Source organism: Solea senegalensis, linkage group LG6, assembly GCF_019176455.1.
Source record: "Solea senegalensis isolate Sse05_10M linkage group LG6, IFAPA_SoseM_1, whole genome shotgun sequence".
NCBI lineage: Eukaryota > Metazoa > Chordata > Actinopteri > Pleuronectiformes > Soleidae > Solea > Solea senegalensis.
Window position 1 is genome coordinate 12,608,157 of NC_058026.1, and position 26,164 is coordinate 12,634,320.

A 26,164-nucleotide genomic window follows, 5' to 3' on the forward strand; every position below is an offset into this window, starting at 1 on the left:
AGAATGCGTTTTCTGTGATCGGATAGCCTTTACCACACGCGTCTCCGGTGTCCACATTGAGATCCAACTGCTATCCGATCACGGTCACCTCCCCCTGCCAGTTGCTATATCATCGACAACAACAGCGTTCTGCACATAGATGAGCGGTATGAATGTGCCAATAGTAAAAATGTAGTGTAAAGTGGTCACCAAGACTAGAAAAGGGCAATATAAATGCAGACAATCTCCCATTGAGTCAGCCAAGTTCTGCGATATATGGCTTGATCTAACTGTGTAAACTCTGATGGCTTAAACGCTGCAATGGCACCGCTCACTTCTGCAGAAATGTTTCCTTCCACCACAGCGGTGTAAACAAACGGAATCTTAGTTAGAAAAGTAGTCTGTAATGGCTTAGGTCATAGCAAGAGTTGCTAATGTTGGAAAATGATGTACGCCAGGCCCGCAATTGCTGGTTGTATTATGTCCAACAAAAAAACACCCGCAGTGAGGAGAGTGGTCTTTAAAAGAGCTCCCTCTGGGGTGGTGTAATATCTGAGCTTATACACATAACTTGATTTGATTGGCTAGTGCACCCGTCTGTCGGAATATTTGCATAATGTGATTGAATTGGCTGCTGCTCACGCTGCTGCTTGGAAAGTTGGAAATTTCTCATTTCTCATTGACGCCTCCGCTGCTTATGTGCAAATCAGCCCCAAGTTTCTCCTTCACACCAGCTTTTCACAAGTCAGCAGCGATCCCTTCTACATTAGAACGCTGTTACTCCTCTCAAATAACTGTGTGTGTGTTTCTCCAATTAGGTTAAGAGTCTTTGTGCAGTGTCTTGCTGCTTGACTGCTGTAGTCCCCAAAAGAGGGACCACATTTGACTGTTCGGAAAGTCATCCTACCTGACTGTAAGCAGGACGCTGTTTAGTCAGGAGGATGTGAATCCCTTTCACCCACAGAGCACTTATGTGCTAAGCCTCCAAACATGCGACTGGATGATGTGAACTTCACTCTCCCTCACATCCCTTCAACTTTCCACAGTAAACCTACACGTGTGTCTTCAGGGAGATGTGGGCTACAGTCCAAGTGGATTTTGGAAGCTGCCTTGACAGTTCTGGCTTAAAATAAATCACATAGCAGCATGTGTTAGCAATTTGCATGTTTCATAATCAAACTGATCTGCAATAAGGGAAACCTGTCATTTTCCACCCCAATTTATATCAGTGCTGATTGGATACAATTAGGATTTGCCTGAAATAATTAATTGCAGAACAATTACCATCATGATTACATCATTACATCGTTCATCAAATCCACTGGAACCAGGGCCTGAAACTGGGCTTCTGGGACCAAAGCTAGTGACCAAACTCATTTAAATATGCTAGCCTGCTATTTGGTTTTGACATTTTACCAGGAATTCAACCAGAAACTACAGAAAATGTCTGAATTCAATGCCACACAACTGTTTATATAGTCAAATTATGTAGGATTACACATAAGTATTGAAAACTTTCATCAGATGAAATATTGGCAAAATGCTAAAAACGTCTGGTTGCTAACAGACATGAATAATACATTTATGTACACCATCAAAATAAGAAAATACCTTCAGACCAACAAATCATTTCATTGCAGTTGGGGAAGGGAGACTCGTGTGAGCTCAGTCAGGATGCAAGTGCATCCCGAGCCACAATTAAAAACCACAAACTCTGTCGACATCTGCTGACCCACAAGAGTTTCATAATAAACCAAAAATATTTGTACACTATAGAGTTTCCAAGCTATATACTGTGTGTAGCAGTCAGCCATAATACTGACTTTTTCCCCCCCTTTTGCTATTTAAAGATAGAAAAATATAATTATTTTTAGTGATCACATGAGACAAATGTTAAATACTTGGCGTGAGAACAGGTACATATTGTCTTCGGTTTGTTGGTCTCTCAAATACAATTCAGTCAACAGACATCCTTTCGCCATTAATCAGGGGAAAACAGAGACCTAAATAAATATTCTGAACTTGCAGCACAGAGTGCATTTTTCTTTTCTTGACTTTTTCATTCTATTTCAGTGTCGGGACTGAAATGAAAGTGCAGAGCGGCGATCCACCTACATTAATGTCCTCGTCAAGTCATTTGTCCCCGGTGCTGTCACTGCAGGCAAGCCCTTATTACGTTTGAGTCTCGGTTCCTACACCGTGACAACAAAACATGGGCTGCTCAGCACGCCGGATGCGTACTGAAGTCGACAACCTCCTCTCAACATTTTGCAAAATCTGACCTGGGCTGGAGATGCAGGGTGTTGTGTTATGAGCTTCCTGTTGCCCTGAAAAAATACACAGCTTCACCTGTGCTGCAAAGGCAGGCCAATATGGCAAATATGTTCATTTTATCTTTGAGAGGGAACGCTCCAGTCGATGCCTGTCCAGAAGATTGCTTTAAATATCTTTTCAACTAGTCAGCGTCCAGTTTCTATGAGCAGCAGTGAACATTAGAAGTCCTCACAGTTTGTTTTTTCCTTCCACTCGCTTTATATTGCCCATTTTAGATGACATACTGCGTGCTGCACTGACTTTTACATGTACAACTGCTCTGCTTTAACTTCACAAATCTGACTTGACAGCGCATTCCACCCCCACAGTGTGATGACATCATACCCTGCCAGCTAATGAGAAAAACAGCAGGGTCAATAGCCAAATGGGAAAGATCCCATCATTAGGCTGCAGCTGTTAAAATGGATTGCTCTTTACTCAAAGCCACACCCCAAAGTGCTGGCTTGAATCATAGGTCAGAGTTCACCTCCTGCTGGGATGTCAGCAATATAGATATTTTTTTCTTAATCAGCAATAAAGCATAGAGAAAAAGAGACCCAGAGCTTTAATGAGCCAGGGAATGGTTTTCTTTAATACTTTCCCCACTCTGCCTGCTTCTAAGGATTTGCTATACAGAAGTGCTTGTGTGCATTTTATAGATATTTCTTAGGAAGACAAGAACCTTAAATAGTAGGAAAACTGGGCAACACAACTTTGTTTTTTGGCTAAATATCCATGGCATCACATGGTTAGGGTAATAAATATTCTGTATGTCACAGTCATTACACCTGGCTCTGAGGCTGACAGTTACAGTGAGTGATTAATGTGGCTTATTGAAATCAGTTGATGTCAGTTGTTAAATCTAATTTTAATTATTATAATCTGTATCAAGTATGTATGTTTATGTATGTGCCTGTGCATTGCAAATCCACTGCCTTAGATAAGGATCTCAGAGATCAGTGTGGTTATAATGCCCCCTCCAGTTTGAGATGTGATCCCATTAGCTGGAAACAAAGCCTCTTTACTGCCAGTGATAGGGCAAATCTGTTCCTGCACCAACTGCGAGTCAGGGAGGGGGAGGGAAAGAGGGATGGAGGGAGGGAGGGAGGTAGGGTATTTTTCCCACTCTCATTTCCGGACTGTCCAGCCAGCTCACGTTCAATACATTTTAGGTGCTGAAGCTATTGATCTGTGCTTCTCTGTCCCACACAGACATACACTCTTCCACTCACATCTGGTTTTAAGTGCATTATGTTCCTAAGCCTGTCTGTCAACACACACAGACAGCATGATAATGTAAAGCCATCCATTTAGTTTTCCAAACAGGAGCAAACAGGCCACTTCACCTCCATTACTGGTGCTATCATGGCGGGGAGAAAGCTTTCCATCTTTAAAAGGAGTGCTTCACCCGTCATAATATACTGTAATGATGTCCTGAGCATCCTCCTGTCCTCCTCTGCTGCTTTATTAAGAAATATTTGACCATTTTTAAACGACTGACAAGGGAATACAGAAAGAAGCAAATAGATTTCACTGACATTTAACAGAAAAAGGTCAAGAGAGGTTAAATGCATAATGAGAGCTTATTCCAAGCACTGTGGTGCTAATCGTGATTAAAATAAAAAAGCAGGGGTCTGAGAAACAAAGTAGTTAGACTGATTAGGTTTTGGCTGATTGCACTGCATCCCAGTCAAAGGGTCGTTGTGCCCCAACACCATCCCCCCCAAACCAATAAGATCATACAAGCAAACACATACATCAATTTCTATTATAAACCAAATGCTGTCCACACCATTACGATACACACTGGAGGGTTTTTTGCATAATAAAGGTCAAGTCTGTTTACATTCCCTGGACTCTGCTGTAACTCTGCACAGGCTTCAGTGATATTCATATAACACAGTGCTCTTTAGTGGGGGTTTAAAGCAGCTGGATCTCTGAGCTGCACCGTAATAAGACTAACTCCAGTTCATACAAATTGCACGATGACAAATTGTAGGTCCTTTAAAAACATGACGTTAAATACCTGAGGTGTAATATCGCGAGCCTTGTACCCTACTAATTGTATTTCAGAGTGGACAACTGCAAAGCCCTTAATGGTCGCTGACCATCCATAGTCATTTGTCGAGGTGATGTGTGCGACAGTATAACCGATTCTGTGTTCAATTGCCATTGCCATCTGTCTGAGAGAGAGAGCCCACTGTGATCAGTGCACCAGAAGATTACAATAATGGCGACGCAAGTAAATGGATAGAGATACTATGTTCTTGGCCATTTCATCTTCCTCAACAGAAATCATCAAATTTGAAGTCACTGTGCCATCACAAGTGTGCACGCCTGTGTGATGACCGAGTTATGAGATAAACAAACGATGCAGTTAATATGTGCTGTCGCTGAAAAGGTCAACACAACCATGGTGTCATTTCCTGCAGAGTAAGGAATGGACTGGTGGCACCACTGGTGTGTGCTTAGTTGCCTTCATCCACACTATTCTAAAAAAAACATGTGATTTTCAAAACCCCTGAAACATAAATTGCTGGCTATGTTTTTGTTTGAAAACTGCGGTTTTATCTGGATGGGCAGAAACTGACCTGTGGAAATGATGACGCAGTTTTCTGCATTTGCTCCTAGATTTGTTGTTGTTGTTGTTGTTATGTTAAAGGTCCAATGCTTAGTATTTAGGAGGGTTTTTTGACAGGGGCTGAATATGCTACCCATAAGTACAAATGCTTTATCGATTTTTTTGTAGCTTTGGAATAAGACTTACTTGAGGCAAAGGGCTTGCTTCATGGAGGCTACTGTCTTGAATATGTTTCAACGGCAGCCCAAATGGACAAATTACAGTCTACAGTCTCACCATTTCATGCCATTATTTCTTACACCCTAAACCTTTAAAACTTACTTTTAATTGTAGTTTCACCTCGTCGTCATTCTCATGACAGAATTCAAAAGCAGACAATTGCAAAGATAATGTGTTCTGTTTACACCTGCATGCGCATGCCCACTGTACATAAATGGTCACGTGACGCATTTTCAGGTGCGTTAGCGTGGAAGAAGATGGACTACGACTGCTCACAACGTGACTGCAGCAGCTATTCCTTTGGTACTAATAAACAACCACGTAAACTCAAAACACAGTAATAAGACGGTTACTTCGTGTGTGTTACTAAAATAAAACTGTGGTAATAATGGTAGCTACTGTGCATTCAGAGACCCATGTGCTCAGGTGTGACTGCATTTGGACATAAGAGTCCAGCAAAGGTGCTCATTTGACCAACCTCGCCGAGTCCTCCTGAGCCATCGATGCGGGGACGCTTGCACTCCGCCCCGGCCGAGTCCACCAGAGCCGCCGCCGCCTGTCCGTCAGGCTCCGGGTCTCCGCGCTTCATTCCCCGAACAGCCGCAGGAGCACCGCCCGGGTTTGGGTGCACTCCGGCCAGTGTGTCCAGCTCTCTATCCCGGTCCATGAGACCCCGGGACACGGGCAGCATGATTGACGCAACGTCGGTCGACATTAACATTTAAAAATCTTTTTTTCCCCTCTCTCGTGAGGTAAACCGGGGCTAAAAATGTTCCTCCCTGGTGCACCTTTGTGCTTAAACCAAACCTCGTGTTTTATTATTTTTTAAATACAGTATGAGAGCAGCCAGGTAGCCTCCGCTGTGTCTCTGGTGCAGGGCCTTTGTATGACCCTCTTAAGAGTTGATATATCTGGAAATGTTTCGGATCCAAACACTAAAAAAATTCCCATAAACACCACACTCAGAAGACGAGCGTTTCCCCTACATATAAATAGCTCTGTTGAGTTTGCTGACCGTGTATTTATTCACTGCCTATGAGGCCTTCGTCATTCCATATCATAACAAAACAATTAAATAAACACCGTCCAAAAACAATGGCTCCTGAACACAGTCTACCGCACCGTGTCCATTTGGCCTCCTTTCTTTTTAATTTCTGACGAGTCTGTTTTTAGGCTCTACATCAACCTCCTACTGCAGCCCGAGGACGGAGAAAAGCCTCAACATGTCTTCCCTAGCAGACTTCTTCTTCTTCTTCTTCCCCTTCTCCTCCTCCTTATTCTTCTTCTTCTCCTCCTTATTCTTCTTCACCTCCTCTCTGTCTTATTAACCGCAGACTTGCAGCGCATAGCAGAGCTTCACTGGAAGTCAATCCTCGTCAGGAGCTCCCTCTTCCCCCCATGTTCGTTCGCAAGCCTCCGTAACAAGAAAATGCGATTTCTTTCTTCTCCCCACCCCCAACAATTAAAAAAATACCAAGCCGACGGTCGGACAGACGGGCAGAGGGACAGGGGGACTGCAGTGTTTCCTCCTCACCCTCTCTCTTTCTCGCTATTTTCTCCCCCGTGTTATTTTCTTTCCTCGCTTCGTTTCCCGGTGTGTTCTTGCAGCGTGTTACAGAAAGGAAATTGTCCTCTCCCCCTCCTCCTCTTCCTCCTCCTACTCTCTCGGTGTAGTCATTCCCCCCTCCTCCTTCTCCCCCTCCTCCTTCCTCCCTCCTCCTATCTTCCGCTCTCCCTTTGAACGCTGAGCCATGCAGCCTTCTGCTGCTGCTGCTGCTGATACACGCAGTGTGCCGCAGTGCTTCCATTACTCTGTGTGTGTGTGTGTGTGTGTGTACCTCTGTAGGACATTTTCATGCAAAAACACTGACCTTGTCAAGACCACAGTCCTCATGGGGACCAAAGCCGGGTCCACATTTTATTTCTGTTAATATTTTATTTTTAAATGTTGGTGTTTATTCAGTATGGACATAAACAACTGTACCCCGTGAGGTCACACACTGTTTTGTGTTGAGTTTTTAAAAAAAAGGCAGGGTCAGACCACACACACTTTTGGAGTCATTTGCCCACTTAGTTTCTACGTACATGAAAGTTTACATGTGATGAAGAAAACACAACACAATACACACTATATGGAAATAAAGGAGCTACAGCACACACAATGTATAAGGGGATGGAAAAGTCCCAAACCCAAACAAAAATGGTAAACATACTAAACTAAAAACAAGGTGTCTGGTGTGTTTAGCAGCAGCACTGCTGAAAGCTGGCCAAATCGCAACCCATTCAGCTGTATTTCAGTTCAGTAACTGTCAGACAGAGTATGTGCTTCATGCAGGAAATACTGAACTCATCCTTTTAATGAACTCATTCTAATGATTCAGTACACTGAAAACAACTGCTTTGCTCGTCACTAGTTTGGGTGTCTGCGTCGCGTATATACGGTAGTTTCGTGCAGCCGCTGAATGACAACTCCGCCCATGATGAGGAGGTACTAACTATAGTAATGGAAAACAATGTGTCTGATACCAAACCGAGTAGTGTCCGTACAGTATAGTGGAAAAGCATCAATAACGACATCTAATGACTCCTCTGCTCACCTCACTTTCCCAAGTGCATCATGGTACCATGGTGTCATATATGTATATATATATACATATATATATATATATATATATATATATATATATACATATATATACATATATATGTGTGTACTCTTCTCCAGTCTTACACATGACTACATGATTGACTAAGGCTCAGGTTACTGAGATTAGGGTTAGGCCTTAACTGGATATGATTGCGGTAAGGTTTAGTCTGCCAGATGAATGGAAGTCACTGCAGAGTCTTAACAAATACAGCTGCACAATCCCATGTGTGTTTATACTAATTTCTATATTTTTTATTTTGTCTGGTATAGACACCGATTTATTCAGGAACAGTAGTCCTCATGGGGAGATGTCTTTTTTGACATTCAGTTTACCATCATAGGAAAATAATCTTTAAGATTAGAAACATTTTCAGTGTGCCATTAACCTCCAGAGAACCCCCCATTTCAGAGTCCACCATGTCTGCACTCCTCATCCTTAAACTTCTTTTTTAAAATGCATCTTTTTCATTTTTTTTTTTACACTTTCACTGCAGCACAATGCTCCAAAAACACATTCATCAAATCTTGAGTTTTATATACCTCTATGTGGTGTGAGGCCAAATCACAGACAGTGGGTCAAAGATGTGGTTGTACATCATTATATGAAGCTGCAGACGAGTTTGTGCCCAACTGGTTACATACAAATACACAGGCCAAGTTGCTCACAACCAGCTGAGCTGTTGGTTATGCAGCATAGAGAATCTTACGTTTCGGTGGCATTTTTATTGCTTGGATGACACCCAGTGGTCAAACATTACAAGGACCATTACGAAGGCCGTTTGCTGAAGCAAAATACAGGACAAGCAAAATGCTCCTTTTAAAATTCTAAACCTGACTTTTAAGGACACACAACTAAATTATATAGAAATTGGAGACATAGTTCCTTGCCCAGAGCAAATGAACACAATTATAATTGTTAAAATTAAGACTGGACATTTGTGTGAGGGCAACAAAAACTGCATTACACTTCATGTCATACCCTGTCTGTTTAATTTATACAACACTTTGCCATTATATAAAATACTGAATGCACAGGAACTTGTTGAAAGTCTCAGCTGTGTTGCCTGGCACGGTGACAACAAAGAACTCAGGAATGCACAACACCCAGCCAAGAAGAAGTCCTGCATGTAACCACAACTATTCACACAAACCAACACCTGTTATTTATCAATGAGAATTAGAGGTTTTACGCTGAGCTGATTTAACTGGCTGGCCTCTACAGTTCTATCCGTGTAATTTAAATCTAAGACAAAAACCTTTTTTACCTACATTTTACACAATGCAAACAGTTAATTTGTATTATTTTCAATGTTCAATGCAAAAGGGTAACATTATCACCCGTTTGCATAGTTGTGAGAGTTCTTTTAATCATCATCATTTGTTTTCAGGTAAATTGTGTTGTAATTGTATAGTAAATTTGTAGTAGTGTCCTAAAGGGAGTTACTAAAATTACATTTTATCTTACATCATAGAAAACAATGATGTATTACCTTAGGTCATGGCCTTTTCTTGTAAAAGTTGAGGACATCAAAACCTCAAAAGTAAGCATTTCTGATATTGTTAAGAATTATAACTTCATTTGTTTTAAAACAGTTATATAGGATGTTTAATACTCCAGCAAAGGAGTGTAGTATGTACACATTTCACAGTGGGGGTTGATTTTTGATTGGGTTATTGCCCCAAAGCAAGGGAATTTACCTATGTTTGAACAACTGAGCAGGTGGAAATACTGCAGATTTCTCTTGTACAGTAGACGTGTTCCGTTTCACCTACTCTCACTGTGGAATTAGGAGAATATTGGTCATTTGTGGTTAATTTGCTTGACACTTTCTGAAGTAAACCTGTGCATCATAAAACATGAGGACCAACAAAGAAAGCCAGTCCCACACACACAAGTGTTTCAAGTAAACAATGCAGCCTCCCTTTTTTGATTGAGTGCTTCTGCCTACAATAAAAATAAAATGACTGCAGACACACAAACACACACACTGATTGTTCTGTAATGGCTTTTATTGGTCAAGTTAAATGAGTGATGTCCGAGGCCTGAAAAGAAGAGAACAGAGGGACGTCAGAATGGAAGTGCAACACTGGTGAATTCGAACAAAACCTCAACACAGTTATAATACTGCTTACCAGATCGTCATAATCATCTTTGTCTCAAACCAACTCCAGGCATGTTGTAACTGAAAAACAGGAAATGGATCAGTCTTCATAAATAATTCAGAATTCCTCCTCATTACTAAATCATTGTCCTGCTGTCATATGGAAATGCAGCCACTGCTGGCTCCCAGACTGTTTTTGGTGCAATGAGTCTCTTTCATGGGTGTTTTCGTGTGTTCTTCCAGAGTTCACGAGGGTGTGGTGGGTGATCCGAGGACAGAGAGCTAATTTTCCTCACCATCATTGGCCGAAGCATCCCTCAACGCAGGGTCCGTCACGTGGTGAGCAGATTTCAGTGGAGCACATGAAGTAGATCTGAGAGGGCAAAGAAGAGCAGGAGTAGACGTATAGTGTCCAGTCTCCAGAGAGTCGTGCAATGTGGCGCGACGAACAGCTGCTCGCAATTGAGATTTGGCCAGAATTTGCACTTTCACAAAATGGCCTCTCGACATCTCTCTGTAATAAAATGCTGCCTTGCGATATAGAGATACAGATGTAAAATTGATTCATTTTCCACTTCATTGTGAGTAAAAAGAAAATAAATAAATGTGTGAATTTGACCTAAACAGTTTGCATTTGGCCTTTTAAGACTACATTTACTATGGGGTGAATTCATTCACACACTGGAAACACACATTGTCTCTCCATTTTGTTTTAATTCAACATATAAAAATGTAGGAGAAATATGCTTAAAGAAACAATGTGACATTAAAGGAAATGCCAGCATTTAATACCTAGTTAAAAGAATACTTCACCGATTTGCATTTAGCTTTGTATTACTAGAATAGGGGTAGTATTTTTGAAAATGTGTGCTTCCCAACCTCAGTTTCCCCTGAGTCGAGAAATATCTTCATTCTTTTTTTTGTTACGTGACACTTGGTCAGAGCCTTGGTCCGAGGTTTGAAACCGCAACGCTAATTCCACACTTTTTAGACCCACTCGCAGGGGGACGGGACCTCATTCCCAGAATGTAAACGTGTCCACCATCTTTGCAGTTACGCTAACACTGGTGAGCACGTAAGAAAGACAAGAATGAAGATATTTCTCGACGCAGGGGAAACTGAGGTTGGGAAGCACAATTTTTCAAAAAAATACTACCCCTATTCTATTAATACAAAGCTAAATGCAAATCAGTGAAGTGTTCCTTTAAATATCTATATTAATGCCACTCTGTACATCTGTCTGGAAAATGCAACCAGCAGGCAGTTTGCTTATGTTGTATGTTTGTAAAATAACTAGCCTGGTTCTGTCTTAAAGGAATGTTCACCACAAATTCATAACCCCCTTAAAAAATATTTGTAACCTCTGGACAGAGTCAGGGAAACTCTTTTCCCCTGTTTCCAGTGTTCAAGCAACGCTAATCAAATCCTCCAGACAAGGCACTGCAATCAATCTTCTCATCTCACCAACAACAAAAAAGTAGTACATGTACATTCTTAAAATGTCTAATCTACTACTCTTTTATAAAGCGTCATACACAATTTTATATGCATTGTTATTTTAGCACTAACCCTAACCCCATTTCAGATCTGTACAGAGCCACTGAAGTCCTGGAAGGTGTTTATATAGATTATATTATCTTCATCATTCAGCAAATATACCCTTCATAGAAAACTGTGATTTTCCTTCCAATCCGAGGGCGCATATTACTCAAAGCAAATACATCTCCTTTACATCATAAACATACTGTAGCACACTACAGAGAGGAGACAAAAAGGCTCAACAGGGATATGTGTGGATACAAGCCATGGTAGTGGGGGGATTTCCCCTGTCAACCATGCTTATCGAGTTCTGCACTTCACACACCTGTAGCCAGTGTATTTCATTTATGACTTGTATTGCTAACAAAAGCATGACCTTTCTAACTGATATTCTCTCCATAGGGTACACAGCTGCAATAGAGGAATATTTAACTTATCCCCATAGTCAACAAACTACATAATTCCTTTATTATCAGACGTGTTTACCGTGTCCATGAAAAATCTGGTATGCACAAAATGTGTAAAAATATCACTTTCTGGGGCGTTGGACACTCCACGGATCTACGCAATAGAGAGTAAAGTAATCCTTCTGTAATATATAGCACCGTTGTATGTGTATAATTCTTACCTCTTCATTTGGGTCCTTGAGCTCACCATCAGGAAGAAACTGAAAGGTGCTGATGGTGAAGCGACGGATCTGACCTTGAGGAGAGGATGGTTGAGGATCTGACAAAACGGCCTGATGTGGGGCTGGATCCAAGGGGTTGGGACATCTAGAAACATTAGATTAGTGATTAAAGAGGCTATTGTGTCTATAACAATAACAGCTTTTATTTATAGGCACCTTTCAGCACTCAAGGACAGTGAACAAAGAATGAAGAAAAGTACAAACAAACTATCAGAAATACACAAGATACAGAGAAACAGGTCAAATAGGTTACAGTGCAATGGAGTTTTGAGTGCGGATTTAAAGAGTGGAAGTGAATTGATATTTCTTAATTCAGGTGGTAGCGAGTTCCAGAGCTGGGGAACAGCGCGGCTGAAAGCTCTGCTCCCCATGGTGGTGAGACGATCTGAGGATACGAGAGAGAATGCAACAGAGGTCGGACAGATATGGAGGTGCAAGGTTGTGAATGGTCGAGTTAATCTCGTCTGTTCCCTTGACAGTATCCCGCCCTCCTCTGTTGACTTGAGTATGTTTTTGTTGATGACACCAAATGTTCAACCCTTCAGTTACCATCCTATCATCACAGACAAGATTTGGCATGCGTACTTCTCAATACCTAGACCATTTGTGATATCTAAAAAAATTCAAAAACTATGGACCGGCGATGTTGAGATTGGCAAAGCACCCCCGCGAGCCTCATGTGGAGGAAATGTGGCAGAAGATGGATGGATGGATAGCAGAAAGTAGAGAAATAGAGCTTTGCGCCCATAAACTTGTCATTACAGTAGCACCTCAGGACTTCTGTGGAACGACTGTCCAATCACAGACAAGATTCACTCACTCATTGAAACATTTAACAATTCTACAGCCATAAAATCTGGATATCATGATGTTCATAAGAGGGTTAAACATACCCATTATAAAGCAGCACCCACACAGACGTCCCAGAGCGGGGGTAAGCCACACAATAGTTCACCAGCAGCAGCAAACTGGGATCTGGAGGGTTCAGCAGTCGCACTTCCAGGTAGAGGGGTCTCCCCAGCAGCATCTGCAGGGGCTGGTGATACTGAGGGTAATAACTGCTGTACTGAGCATCTGTGAGAAGATGAGGTGTATTTTAAAATGGAGATAATATTGACGTTCACTTACACAAAAAACTTTAAAGTAGCTGATAAACCTTTGCTTAGTATATCAGTACCTTTTATTTGTAATGCCTTATTTTTATTAATTCCAGCTACCTTTGTGACCTCAGTGTTTCCTCATTGATGATTGTATTTCCTGACAGTTTTGTCTCTTCTCTCTTTTATTGTCCTTTTGTTGCACTGTGCATGTTACACCCTAACATGTTTTTCTTTCAAATACTCTTCCTGTAACTGTTTGGTGTGTATATCTGTTTGTGAGAGGGTGATTTTATTGTGTAAAGCACTTTGTTCTATGATTCATACCCGTTATATAAATGAAGTCTGGTTGATTGATTGTTGAGGGTAGAGTTAGAGAATTACTTTCAATTCTGTTCTGCCTGAAGTTAACAACATAAAACAAGAACAAAAAAAAGTTATGTGAAGTTGCTTGTGTTGAAATGATTATTTACCTTTGGCAATCCTGAGCTGGACTCCGAACTTCTCCTGGGTCTGAACTCCAGGACCAAGGGTGGGAGTTTTAACCAGGTAGCTCACAGTCAGGACAGAGTCCGGCTGAAACCGGCACTCCACCAAAAACCTGAGGAGGAGGATGTTACATAACATAAAAATAGACAGGAAGAAGAAAGAAGATTTTAAAATATTATTTGTCAGACAAAGAAAAAAAAAGTGATTGAAATTTCTAATAATATTAAAGTTTAGAATGACAATTGACATAACAAAGTTAACTACCATTAACTGGTTTATCGTTTGGTCAGGGAAAAACTCCTGCTTCCTCTCAGCACTAAAGGCCTTCCCACACTCTTCAGTCCCAAAATCTGCACAGGACTGAGGCAGAACACGCTCCACTGTCGTGTATGTTTCTGCAAACGCTGTCAATCAAAAACTGGTTCCGCCTTTCAGACAGTTCCTCCAATCATCATGCAGAAGCCCAGCGTTCGTCTCTGCCCGCTGCTCCATTGACCCCAAGAGAAGCTCGGCTTCCCTGAAGTGACGTATTTGCCACATTTGTCCAATCACCAATCACCGTCGAGCTCACCGCAGTAAAGAAACCTACTGTGTCGTCCCATAGAGAATACGAAAATCACATAAGGTGATCCTTCATCCGCCGTGATAAAAAGCCGATTCTGAATGAACTAGTGACACATTCAGTATTGAAATGTATATATTTGACAACATCTTAGAGGAAGCTGAGCTTCCCTTGCTGTCTCAGAGCATGCAAAATCTCTGCATACAGTCTGATTTGCACATTTTGCGCTGCAAGCTGATGTCTATATACGGGTCTGCACATGCACTTGCAGACAAGGGTGAATGACAATACTATAATGTCACGTGTCCCTCGGCAGACTGTCAGATACCCTTACAATTGAGAGTAACGTGCTCTGACCTGACAGGAGAATCTCTTGTGATGGTGCCATAGCTGAGACTGAGGCCTTGAACCTTGCTGATGATCTCCACCATGTAGATCACAGTTTTCCCCATCACCTGTCAGGACAGCATCAGATACAGAAATGTATTATGTGTGTATTAGTATTTATTTATCTATCCGTAACAACGATATCAATTATCACTGATAATTCACTACAATAGCCTTTTTCTTTCTAAGAAAAAAGCTGTATGTAGTTACCAAGACTGTGAAGATCAGTTTATGACTCAATCTCATTTTTTCTTGTCATGGAATTTTGTGACGATATATATGTATAAAAAATAGATTGTCTGATGACATTCAGCAATGTTCTGCTCACTGTGGCTAATCAAAATTCTGGGAAAGGTGTTCATTGATTAAAGCTCACCACTCTGCGTGCCCCGCAGCCATCCATTGGGATCTTGAACAGGGCATAGTCAGAAGTCACCCTCTGAGGTTTGCAGGTGGAGTTGCCAGCAGCAACAAGCAGGGCAGGGGAAAGAGGGGGCTCAGTGATGGAGGCAGGCACGGAGAAGACAAAGTGGTGGTCAATAGTGCACTCTGGAGAAGACGCGTACACACACACACAGATACACACGCACAGTTATGTAAAGGTCAGTTAAACAAAAGGTCAGAAATCTCAGGAGGCAATTGATAATGAGACCCAAGGTATTTTATAGCCTTTTCACATTCTGGCAGCTTGAATCATGCTGTGCTGGCCCTGAATATGCCTCTTCACATATCCAGCAGCTATAGCGCTTAAAATTTCATACCCAAAACAGCTTAACTGCACTTAAATGCCAGTGGGGACTTAAGCTGCAGCTCACCATCCATGGGGTAGTAGCAAGCGGGGGTGTGCTTGCTGAAGCAGCAACCCATGGAGAGGCACTGCGGCTGGGACACAAATGCGGGTCCACAGGGGAGACGGTGTTTGCTGGGGAGGTTGCAATCTGTGGGACAGCAGGATAAATGTCAGCCGTACAGTTAAAATAACTCAGAATGGCCTGGGGAAAAAAAAACACCTTTTAGTGAACAGAATAGCCTTACAGAGGTGGAAACATAAAATGAACCTACCTTTCTGGGACGCTGGGGCGACAACTGGACAAGAAAACCGAGCCTCCCTTCTCCCTTTTTGCGTCATATAGACAACAGAGATTATGTACATTTTACCCTTTTAGAGAAAATATTTACACAACAGTTAATAGGTACAGAAAATGGTCAATTATACAAAAGGTCATGAGATCAGTGTGAAATCTGAGTCAATACCTGCACGACCATGTGGCAGTGAGTGTGTAGGTCGAGACTGAGAAGGATTTTGCCATCTTTGCCTTTGCTTGCAGAGTATCCACAGTGCTTTGGGGCATCTTGAAGGCTTATCTGGTTCTCTTTGACATCTAAAAAACAACATGTGGAAACATATGTTTTGTGTAGATTATAACAGCTCTCAGCTTTATAACTAAAAGAGTTAAAGCAAAAAAAAAAAAAAACAGTATTTCCCCTCACCCCCAAAGTCAAATTCACTGCATACAGAGATGATAGCAACCATATGCACTATACGGAACAAATTCATTAGCATCTAGGCTATATAGGCACACACCTTTAAAAAGAATTCCAGAGATGGGACCAGAGGGGAGCTTCACTGTCATTTGATGGGAGGAGCAGATGACTCGAGGCTTTGGGTCAGCAGAGACCGTGGTGCTGGGTGGGGCGGGGGGGACAGTTGGAGTAACTACTGTAGGAGTTTCAGAGGCACCTTCATAGGGACATTGTGGTTCCAGAGTCCGATACTGTGCTTTGGACAGATCCCAAAATCTCAGAGGTAAGGAAATGGTTGTGGGAGTCTACGGGGAGAAGTCAATCAGGTAACAACAACCACAGAACTATTTCCTGCTCCTGCAATTTCACCCTGTGCTCTTACCAGTTGGGTTGCACAGTACATGAAGAAGTACAAATGCATGCAGAGCAAATGCTGCATGCAGAGCAAATGCTGCATGCAGCCCATATGGGATTGGTTGTAAATATAAGAATGTCATCTGTGTTTCATATACAAGCAGGATTGATGTCATAAATCACTGGAGTGACAACCACCAAAAAACGTGACAGATTTTTTACAATCATATTCTCCAACAATTGATATGCAGTGATGTGCAAAAGCACATGCAGTTTGTTCTTCGTGCATCACACCATCAATATAAGGCCAGAGTCTTTAGTGAAGAAACAAAGAAGCCCTGTAACAGATGGTCTGGCCTACACAGAGTCCTGAATACAACATCACTGAGTCAGCCTGGGTTGTGCACGATGAGAGTCTAAATCCACATAGTTCTTGTGATGAGTTCTCCAAGGTTATTTTAACAACACACCCACAAAGTTCCATGACAAACTGCACAAGCATGCCTTTGGGAATTGCTGCAATTTATACATGGGTGATCACACCATGCAGAAATGTTTAGCAATTATATAAGACATTATTACAATGTAATCAAGGAAATAACAAAGCCTCAAATACGACACAGATCAAGAAACATCAAAAGTAATATTTCAACTTTTATTGCCAAAAGTCTTTCTTCCTCTGTTGTATCTACATACAGCACATACGTATCACATCATTCTCGTTTAGCTGTTGCATTTTGTATCATCACAATCATTATTTAATTTAAGAGTTGACCTGTATTGTTGATTCTTTCACATGCACTCTTGTGCAAGCTTCTAGGCATAAAAAAAAACGTATCTGATACACTATCCTCTTCATTCAAGTATGTCAAATACCAACAGCTAATATGGAAAAGATGAGTTTTGGTATGAGATTTTAAAATTATTTGTCAAAACCACATCCTGTCATGACATAATTTGATACGACATGACCTCAAAGAAGCAACCCTTCATGGTTACTTTTACAAAAAGAGACAAGAATGAGAGTCAGGCAGTCATAAATAAGATGCAATCTGAGGTTTTTCCAAAGTTTGACTGAGGATCTTACCACTGATTGGCTGTTGCAGGCAGGCAGAGGAGAGTGAAGGAAAACCCCGGCGCCTTGAGCCATCTGCAGCATGTACCCACACAGTAGTGACACATTGGAGAGAGGCTGCCATGTCTTCATTTCATCTGATACAAAAACAGTGGCTGTTAGATCTTCACTAGCTTAAGCAACGTGAATATACTTCCTGTGAAAGCTGATTTGGGACCTGCAAAGGTACACTGTATAGCAGTTTTACTTTGAAAGGTACCGTGCGTAGGATTTAGCAGCATCTATTGGACCCGTTTCTTATGTAAATATAAATGCAAGGCGGGGTACACCCTGGACAGTTCCCAGTCCATTACACGACCACATAAGAGACAAACAACCATTCACTCTCACATTAACACCTACGGTCAATTTTAGAGTGTCCAATTAATTAGCTAATCCCCATATCGCATGTTTTTGGACTATGGGAGGAAACCAGAGAAAACCCACACAGGCGGGGAGAAATAGTAAAGCGAGCGAAGAGGGCTGACGCTTTGGGACGGACAGAGCAAGTGTGATTAAGTTGTATTTTAGGTTGGGAATGAGTTACAAAGATAAACTTGGCATTGCAAGGAATCATCATCATCTATCGAGAGGCATTCAAAGGGAATAGCCAGGTTACTTTACAGGTAGCAATGCAATTTATATTATAAAAACAGATTGAGCTCCTGCTATGTTTTTTATGCATCTAAAATTTCCAAAGCACAACAAAAAAGGGGGACAACAATTTGCTAATGATAACAGCAAGAATAATCTTCATCAGATTAACACCGACCTTTAACCTGGATGGAGTCTAGGTGAGCAAAAGGTAGGAAGACAGCCATCCTCCCCGTCAGACACTGGTGAAGAGGCGTCTGTGTTGTGGGCTGAGTTGAGGTTGATGTTGATGTTGTCATACATGAGGCAGCAGGAGCTGCAGTAGAAGTGGCAGTGCTGGTGACAGGCTTCATTTTGCTCTTCGGTGTTTGAATGTCAGGATACTGGGGCATAAGAGGGTAAGGTGGATGGTAGTATGTTGGGTAAAAACTATAGTAGGGACTGTAGGGGTAAAACGGGGGCGGTTGTACGTCAGGACCAGGTTTTAGTCCATCAGGATAGTAAGAGCTGTGAGGTAAATATGGACCAGCTGGAAACTGTGGCTCCCCGGGCTGTTCAGGCGGAGAGAGGGGAGCAGGAGATTGTGGCGCCCTGGTCACTGCTGCAGCAGTGGGTGCAGGATAGTGCAGTGTCTGAAGATAATAGTGAGGACTTGCTGGAGGTCCAGGGAGCTGAGCAGCTGGAGGAGCAGTGGTTGTAGCAGGTGCCACTGCAGGGTAGTAGAGTGGCACATGGTGGTAAAACAACCAAGGTGAATGGTGAGAAGGGCCAAGGGGCAACATATAAACTAGGTGGGAATGACTACCAGGCGCTAGGCTAAGAGAGAAGGCAGATACGCTATGTTCTAACTCAGGATAATAAGGAGGGGAAGGATACATTTGGTGCTTTTCAGGAGAGTGAGGCAACATATAAGGATCCATGACAGGTTGTGGACCGGGAGGATAGACCTGGGGAAGATGGGGATTCTTGAGCCCAGGGTATTGGTAGTAAAGGTAGTCTGGAATGTCAGGAATCTGAGGAGGGGGAGGAGGATAGGAGGTGGTCATAGGGCTAACAGGATATGGGATGGAGGCAAACTGAGGAATGACAGGACACGAGAGGATATACTCCTGATTATCTATTACAAGCTGGAGATGCAGTCCCTCCTGTAAAATACATGAAAAGAATAAACATTACTGATAGATGCCAGTAGCCTCAGACGAGGACACACTGAAATCAGACAACTTACTTCATTAATGATGCAGGGAATTGTGTAAGGGATGAAGAAGGTGAGCTCATCAGGTCTGGAGTGGACCAGATACGCACACCCTTCAGATACAAATGGACCCCAGTCTCCATTCACTGTAAAGAGGATTTTAAAATGTATCTACTTTTTTAGTACTATATAAAATGAGCAAATTATATGGATCTATATATCTTCACCAGAATTATACTCTCGTCAGCATAGAGACAGGTTTAATTTGACATTGGAAAATTATACAGTTACACTGTTTTTCATCAGAAATAATAGTAATAGAGTTGAGTTTATTAAATATGTTTATTGAGATAGAATAAAACTGAGGAGAATTGTATTACTTATTTGCTTTCAAGTACTTAAGACATGTAAATATTGATTTCCAAATACTCATTGTTATCCATGTGGATTGCTTTATTCGTAGATATACAGTATGGTAAAAAAAAAAAAAGGAAAAATTCTTGGCAATAACAGTTATAATCGTTATAAATAATAAAAAAAAAAAACACATTTCATTAGACATTTCAGAAGCCGACATACCTGTGACTCTCATATTCGGTATATCCTGCTCTTGTCCATACATCTGCACTGTCATGCCATAGGGGGAGCACAAGACTGAAGGAACAGAGGGGGACAAAGGCGAGGCAGCAGTGGGCAGATGCTCAGGACAGGACAGCTTCACAGGACTGTCCCACCACAACATGGGCAACACATACCTGCCGTTCTAACAAAAAAACAACACACAAAACAGAAACAAAAAAAACAGGGTGACATCACAGGTCATTGGACCAGCTTAAGGCAAAACAATGGCCTTGGTGCAGATGGTACCTCTCGTGTAATGTAACACGCATTGTACGGCACCATCATCTCCAGGTCACTCAATGACATCCTCACTGAATACCCACAGTGCGGAGGCAACCGTAACAGAGAGATAGGAGACTCTGCCGCTGTACAAAAAAATAAAAAATAAAAAATTACATTATGAATGAATTAGTCAATCTACAGGAAATAAACTAATAAACAAATGTTTCACTATTTATCAAGTTTATATATCAAATATTTATTTATTCATTCATTCATTATTTATAAAAAACAGCAACATAAGAAAGGAGTGTCTGTCTGGATTACCATCATATTTTTCTTGGCATCCCAAGAAAATGTTATAAAAATCTGTCTTAACCTATTTGAGTAACGCTGCACACAAACAGACAAACAGGGCCCAAAACACAACATCCATGGCTGAGATAATGCTGACACTCTAACTCACTTTTTTGTCATATATTACTACATAAAGGATCCATGAAATAACTTAAAATTTCTTTAAACGTAGATCAGTAGTGCACGTCATAAAGTAGATTTCCAGCACAGCTTCTATAACCTAATGTAATCCTTGTAAATGTAAAGTTTAGGTGCTGGTGAACTCATCAGGCATGAACTACAGTGCAAACATTTTTTTTAATTTTAATAACATCTTTGCAAGAAACTAGAAGTATTCAAAAGTTATATTCTGATGACTTTACCTCTGTCTACCAACAGGTGTGTCAGTCCTTGTCCTGAAGCAGTGAAGGTCATGACACTGTCATCACACTGCACCAAAGGCTTCATTTGCAGCCACTCCATAAAATGTGGATCCGAGTCAAATGATGGACCCAAAACCATACCCTTGACTCCATGGAAACCTGAAGGATATAAACAAAGTGTCAAGAGTGAGCTCCATTACTGAGCGTTGCACCCCATAACACGTGCAATTCCCAAGCTAAAGTAGCTTTAACCTGTAAAATCTGCTTGATGTCCGTCTTCTGGGTCTGAGGCCTTCAGCCTGATCTCAGCAGTAGTCCGGTTCATGCTGGGTAAAACTACGTTGCTGCCAGTTTCATTCAGTTTTGTAACAGTGAAGTGTGGACGTTTGTCCCCGACAAAAGCAGCAGATTCGGGCCGGTGTTGCTGGAGACCCGAGCGGTTGGTTTTGCGCAGACTTGCGCTCTGGAGATCCGCGTGAAAACGTCCCTGTTTGGGGTCAATCTTTTCCCACCTGGCAGCTGTGGAGTGTGGGACTTGTTGTCGGTGTCCTAAACTCACCGAGTGACACACATGATAAACGGTTAACACAACCATAATGAAAATACAGTTCATTTTCTGTTTGCAAGACATCACTGGGTTGTTGATGCTTTTGCTCACCTGGGCGCGAGGGCGAAGCGTTAAATAGCAATTACGCACGGGCCAATGAAAACGCAGCAAGTGCTCAGAGGGTCACAGCGAATATTACGCGAATATTGCAGTAAATCTGCTTATCATCCGTTTGTTTGATCGTCACAGTGACTCCTCAGCCACCACAGCATCAACCTAATTATCACAGTTAAAGTAAACTCTGAGGAGTTCTCTGTTGGAACCACATGTGCCTTATCATATTAGAAAGGTCCCACCAGGTTACAGCCATTTCATTTAAAGTTTGCTTAAATCTAGCAATGCAGTATCATGTCGACACATTTTCATTTCCTGGACACTCACTTTAGTGATGATGTATCATTCTGTTTTTCTTCTTTTTTCTGTATTCCTCATGTACATTTCTTTTCTTTTTTTTTCACCCTAGTGTTTTTCCAAATTTACATTTCTTGATATTTCTCTCATGGGCCACACTAAATCACAATCATAGTAAGGTATGCAGTCACTTTTTTTAGGAGCAGCGCTTTCACCTCCACGTGCCACAGCCATTAGATTGTTTGTTTTTGTTACGTTAACTGAATGTCTTGGAGCTTTAGACTTGATCAAAACAACATGTGAATATTTTTAAGCTGTCACATCTGGGTGAATAATTTTTTAACATGTTCACATATTTTACAGGCAAGCCCTTTATGGAGAAAATAACTGACAGATTATTCAGTAACACAAGGGGGTTACTGGGTTGCACAAAGTATTAGTAGAATACAAAGATTTCATCATAATGACACTCTGATATAGAACAATATAATACATAAAATACAGTGTTCACTCTTATAGTGCTTGAGCTCTGATGCTTCACACTTTACTCCCCACAAAACATGTCCTCCTGAAATCATTTGTAATTTAATGCGCTTAATAAACCTGACTTTCCACACACATCCAAATCAGTACAATATTATTTGCGTTTTTGAAAATCCATGATCGTTTCACTCTCATGACAGACATGTGAGAGTCATAAATCTTGCATGGTAAACACACAAACAATGCCGCATTTGACTGAAAATCAGTTGAGGTCACCGACATCTCTTTTTTTGGTCTTTTTCCAGCTAATGAGGAAAGAGAGGACATCTTGTGGGTCATTTGATGCAGTTAAAGAAGAGTTGGTGGCTGTTGAAAGTTTTGTTCCATATCAGTGGTTACAGATGTGTTCTTTTCTCCGCATTTCTACCACTGAGTGCAGATTTTTGAGCAACTTATAAAGCAATTCACTTACAAAACAAAAGGGATTAGTGGAAACTGAAAACAGATTTGTCATAAGTCGAAACTGTAAACAGAACATTTGTGCTGGTACATTTACCGCCTGGCCATAACCAACCATTTCAAAAATATCATGATCCAAGTGTGTAATTCTGCTCACATAATGAAGAAATAAACAGCCCACAATGATACAGTGCTGGTGCTAGTGAAGCATTTATGTGATATTGTTTTTCCTCTCAGTATTCCATCCAATGATTTGGACCAGTCGCAGAGTGTCTAGTTGTTGTAAAGTGGATGTTCTGGGAGTTTGTTCAGTGAGTGTTTGCCGGGGCCTGAAAATAATGAGGCAGTTATTGCCCTTAAAGGACTTTGTCAGGTTTTGAATGCCTTGTGTGTGTAGTTTTGTCTCCTGGGGGGCTATTTAATGAGAAAGTGGGATGTGTGCTTATGTGTTTGAAAAGGTGTGTCCCCATAGAGTTGCCATAAAACAGATGTTTTGGGTGTGTTCCTGTGACTGTTGTTCCAGAGTTGAAGAGAATAAAATGAGGCTTTGGCTGTTCATGCTCCATGGCTCATGAGTCCAGTTGATAATTTCATTATTCAGTAACCCACTTAGGTGAAGCCGGCATTTTCAGTTACAATAGCATGTGTGTTGGTCTTAGTGGAAGGATGTCCTCATTTTACAACGTGTTAGGATGAATGAAGGAACTGGTAAAAGTGGAAAAAACATGACAGTCAAAGCAAATCAGAAATATGATTATTGCCTGTAATATTTCCTTGTCCTTACATAACACTAGCAAGTGCTTCCGTGTCTCCACAGTGCTTGTTAGACTGTTAGACTTTCTGCAGAGATAGAAAACTCCACAGGCTCAGAAGTGGCACACAAGGGGAATTGATAGTGCATCTACTCATCATTCACTGTGAGAGCATCTCTTGATGATTCTCATTTCAGCAGCTCTACGATAAAAACAGACATACTTACAGTAATGGGTCTATCAGTGCGCAGTCAGCATTACACATAGTAATGTAACACAGAAATAGCGATAAAGGCTATTTCCTTTCAACTGTCAGAACCTTTAACAATAAGGATTTTAGAAAAATGTCAATGTAATCACCAATTAATGCTGCTTTACACTACAGTTTTCACCACTTCACTCACTCTTTCATACAGCACATCTATGTGCAGCACATGCTCCTTCACTTATGTTTAATACCCATGTACGCACTGTCTGAACCGCTGTCAGGAGCAACAAGTGTCTTCCCCCTGAGGACACATTGACATATAGACTAACGGAGCCAGGAATCAAACCCACAACCTTTTGAGTTGAGCTACTGTCGCCAAAAACACGAACTATGTGTGTCACTTATCTATAATTACCGAGCCATTCTTAACATCTGAAGTTTAACAATTCTTCTTCAAAAACAATTCATGATTAAATAATCAGCAGATAATTCATGATGATGTTACACTTCACATCAACATTAGTGCAACATCATTTCAGTGATTTTTTCGTTCCTGTTTTTTGTATCAGCGTATACTTGCTTTAAAATTAAAGTTGCTTGGTTTCCATAGCTTTAGAACATATATGAACTTTAGGCAAGGACCGTTACACAGTTGATGTAATGGTTAGCACACTTGCTTTGGAGCAAGGAGACCTGGGTTGCAACCCAACCAGGGCCTTTCTGCATGTTATCCTTGTGTGCCTATCCTATGTGTGTGTGTGTGTGTGTGTGTGCGTGCGTGCGTGCGTGCGTGCGTGGGTGGGTTTTCTCCAGGTTCTTTGGTTTCCTCCCACAGTCAAAAACATGCAAATTTTGGGATTAGGCGGATTGGGTGGTTGTTTGTCTCTGGCAGCCTGTCAAGGGTGTTTTGCCTTATGGATGTGCTTTAAGGAGGCTGTCATGTTTCTACAGCAGCCTAACTGAACAAATCAACCAGAGCTTACTGTGCAAATGAAGAAAAACATCATGATTTCTGGTCAGCAAAGCCCACTGTAGTTCCCTGACAAAGGGAGAAGTGAGTGGGGGATTTCTCTGTTACAGTTTTACCATTAGATGTCACCACACTGGACCGTTAACTTTACCTGATATTAATATACCACACAGTTATGAATCGAGTGTGAGTATAATCATAGTTCTGATATAGTTCCAGGTTAGCCTGTCTACACTTACTTTCTTACTTACTGTCAGCCAAAGAGCAGTTATTCTTTCAAGCTCATCCCACCTCCTGGAGTATAAGGCAGCCACTGTAATACTGGGATCAAGATTCCCTATCGGCCCACGTGGTCTTCACCAAGAGACTGCAGCCTGATGGCAGATAAGACAGAGGCAGAGATTAGCTTTTTTTATGAATATTTATAATAAATTATAAAATGTTCTTTAATGTTGTTCTATAAAGCTCTGCTGTAGAAATGAGCAGACCGATAATCACTAGAGCTTTCTCTTAATCCGAGGCAGGTGATAATAGGCTCGACCAGATGTACACTGTCTGCCAAGTAATTCCCTAATAGCATGGAATTATCTAACTACAGCCAGCCAATAATAATACCTATCCATTAAAAATATGACAGTTTGCAGTTAAAATAACATAGTTTGGGTCAATGTGAAGATTCTAGCACAAAGAAGGTCAACATAAGGCCCTGGGGCTGGATCACAAACAAGTTTTATCCGGACCACAACCTCCTCAGGTTTGACTCATTTACAGCTCAACGTTGTGATATCAGCATTTGTGATGACAAAATGAAACTGATGGCAGAGGTAAGATGAGATGTTGAAATTCTGACATGGTGAGACATACTGTATGATGAGACACTGCAAATACAGACCAAACATTTCAGTTTCACACCTTCTTATTAATAGCATTTTACAAGTGACAGCCAGACTTTTATTTTGAAATACTCACAGGAAAGCTAATGTATCAGTAAGGTAACATGTCACAGCTAAAAAAAGTTTTTGTATATTACTTTTGAAATGTAAACACTGTGCATGTTATGTATAAAGATGGTTATTGATGGTTATTATTTCTTTAAAACCCTTTATTTGTGGCTCTTTGCTTGCATCATTCATATCAGTGTGGCCCACCCCTGCGAGCATGTCAGATAATTTCAATCTGGTTTGAGTGGCTTCCAGTAATCATGTATGTTTACAAGTTTTTATTTTACTTTTTTAGTTTGTCTTCTTTTACTTATACCTCTGAACTGAGAAAAAGCTAAAAGTCAACTTATTTGCATATTGAAAGCTGATGAAAAAACCAATCGACCCACACTGTGGAGAAAAATAACAAATTTAGGTGCCACAATAAATAACTAGTCGCTTTCCGTGTCA

At 41.2% G+C, this 26,164-nt stretch overlaps 2 protein-coding genes across 6 annotated transcripts in view; both read right to left on the reverse strand.

The window, feature by feature from the left end:
• The window catches only part of rbfox2 (RNA binding fox-1 homolog 2), a 39,086-nt gene extending 32,327 nt beyond the window's left edge, over positions 1-6,759 (reverse strand). For 3 of the 4 annotated variants that reach the window (XM_044027644.1, XM_044027645.1, XM_044027643.1), the window contains exon 1: positions 5,571-6,758. In XM_044027644.1, the coding sequence (XP_043883579.1) occupies positions 5,571-5,813 (243 nt within the window). In that variant the 5' untranslated portion in view covers positions 5,814-6,758. Of the gene's footprint in view, positions 1-5,570 lie in introns of all 4 variants that reach the window. The other variant, XM_044027646.1, reaches the window with a different exon arrangement.
• Positions 6,760-9,731: 2,972 nt separating this feature from the next.
• On the reverse strand, positions 9,732-23,955 carry si:ch73-90k17.1. Of its 2 annotated transcripts, XM_044028330.1 has the most exons (19): positions 21,196-23,955; positions 20,944-21,102; positions 20,252-20,370; positions 19,964-20,147; positions 19,418-19,530; positions 18,368-19,334; positions 17,569-17,693; positions 16,189-16,432; positions 15,858-15,985; positions 15,666-15,762; positions 15,419-15,541; positions 14,980-15,152; positions 14,574-14,671; positions 13,639-13,766; positions 12,962-13,142; positions 12,009-12,153; positions 10,138-10,214; positions 9,873-9,922; positions 9,732-9,782 (listed from the first exon to the last, which is right to left on the reverse strand). In XM_044028330.1, exons 1-17 carry the CDS (start codon positions 21,572-21,574, stop codon positions 10,140-10,142), a joined length of 3,438 nt encoding a protein of 1,145 aa, XP_043884265.1. In that variant the 5' UTR covers positions 21,575-23,955; the 3' UTR covers positions 9,732-9,782; positions 9,873-9,922; positions 10,138-10,139. The 2 variants fall into 2 exon arrangements, with proteins under 2 accessions (XP_043884265.1, XP_043884266.1); XM_044028331.1 differs by having other exon boundaries at positions 9,873-10,214.
• Between the last annotated feature and the right edge of the window lie 2,209 nt (positions 23,956-26,164).

What these genes read in the sequence shown, in the direction of transcription:
- si:ch73-90k17.1 (XM_044028330.1), bottom strand. Translation starts at nt 21,574, where the DNA reads ATGTCTTGCAAACAGAAAATGAACTGTATTTTCATTATGGTTGTGTTA. An exon ending in ACCGAATATGAGAGTCACAG is followed by an intron (nt 19,531 to 19,963) that starts GTATGTCGGCTT and finishes TCCTCTTTACAG; the next exon opens with TGAATGGAGACTGGGGTCCA. An exon ending in TGGGTGCTGCTTTATAATGG is followed by an intron (nt 12,154 to 12,961) that starts GTATGTTTAACC and finishes TAATGTTTCTAG; the next exon opens with ATGTCCCAACCCCTTGGATC.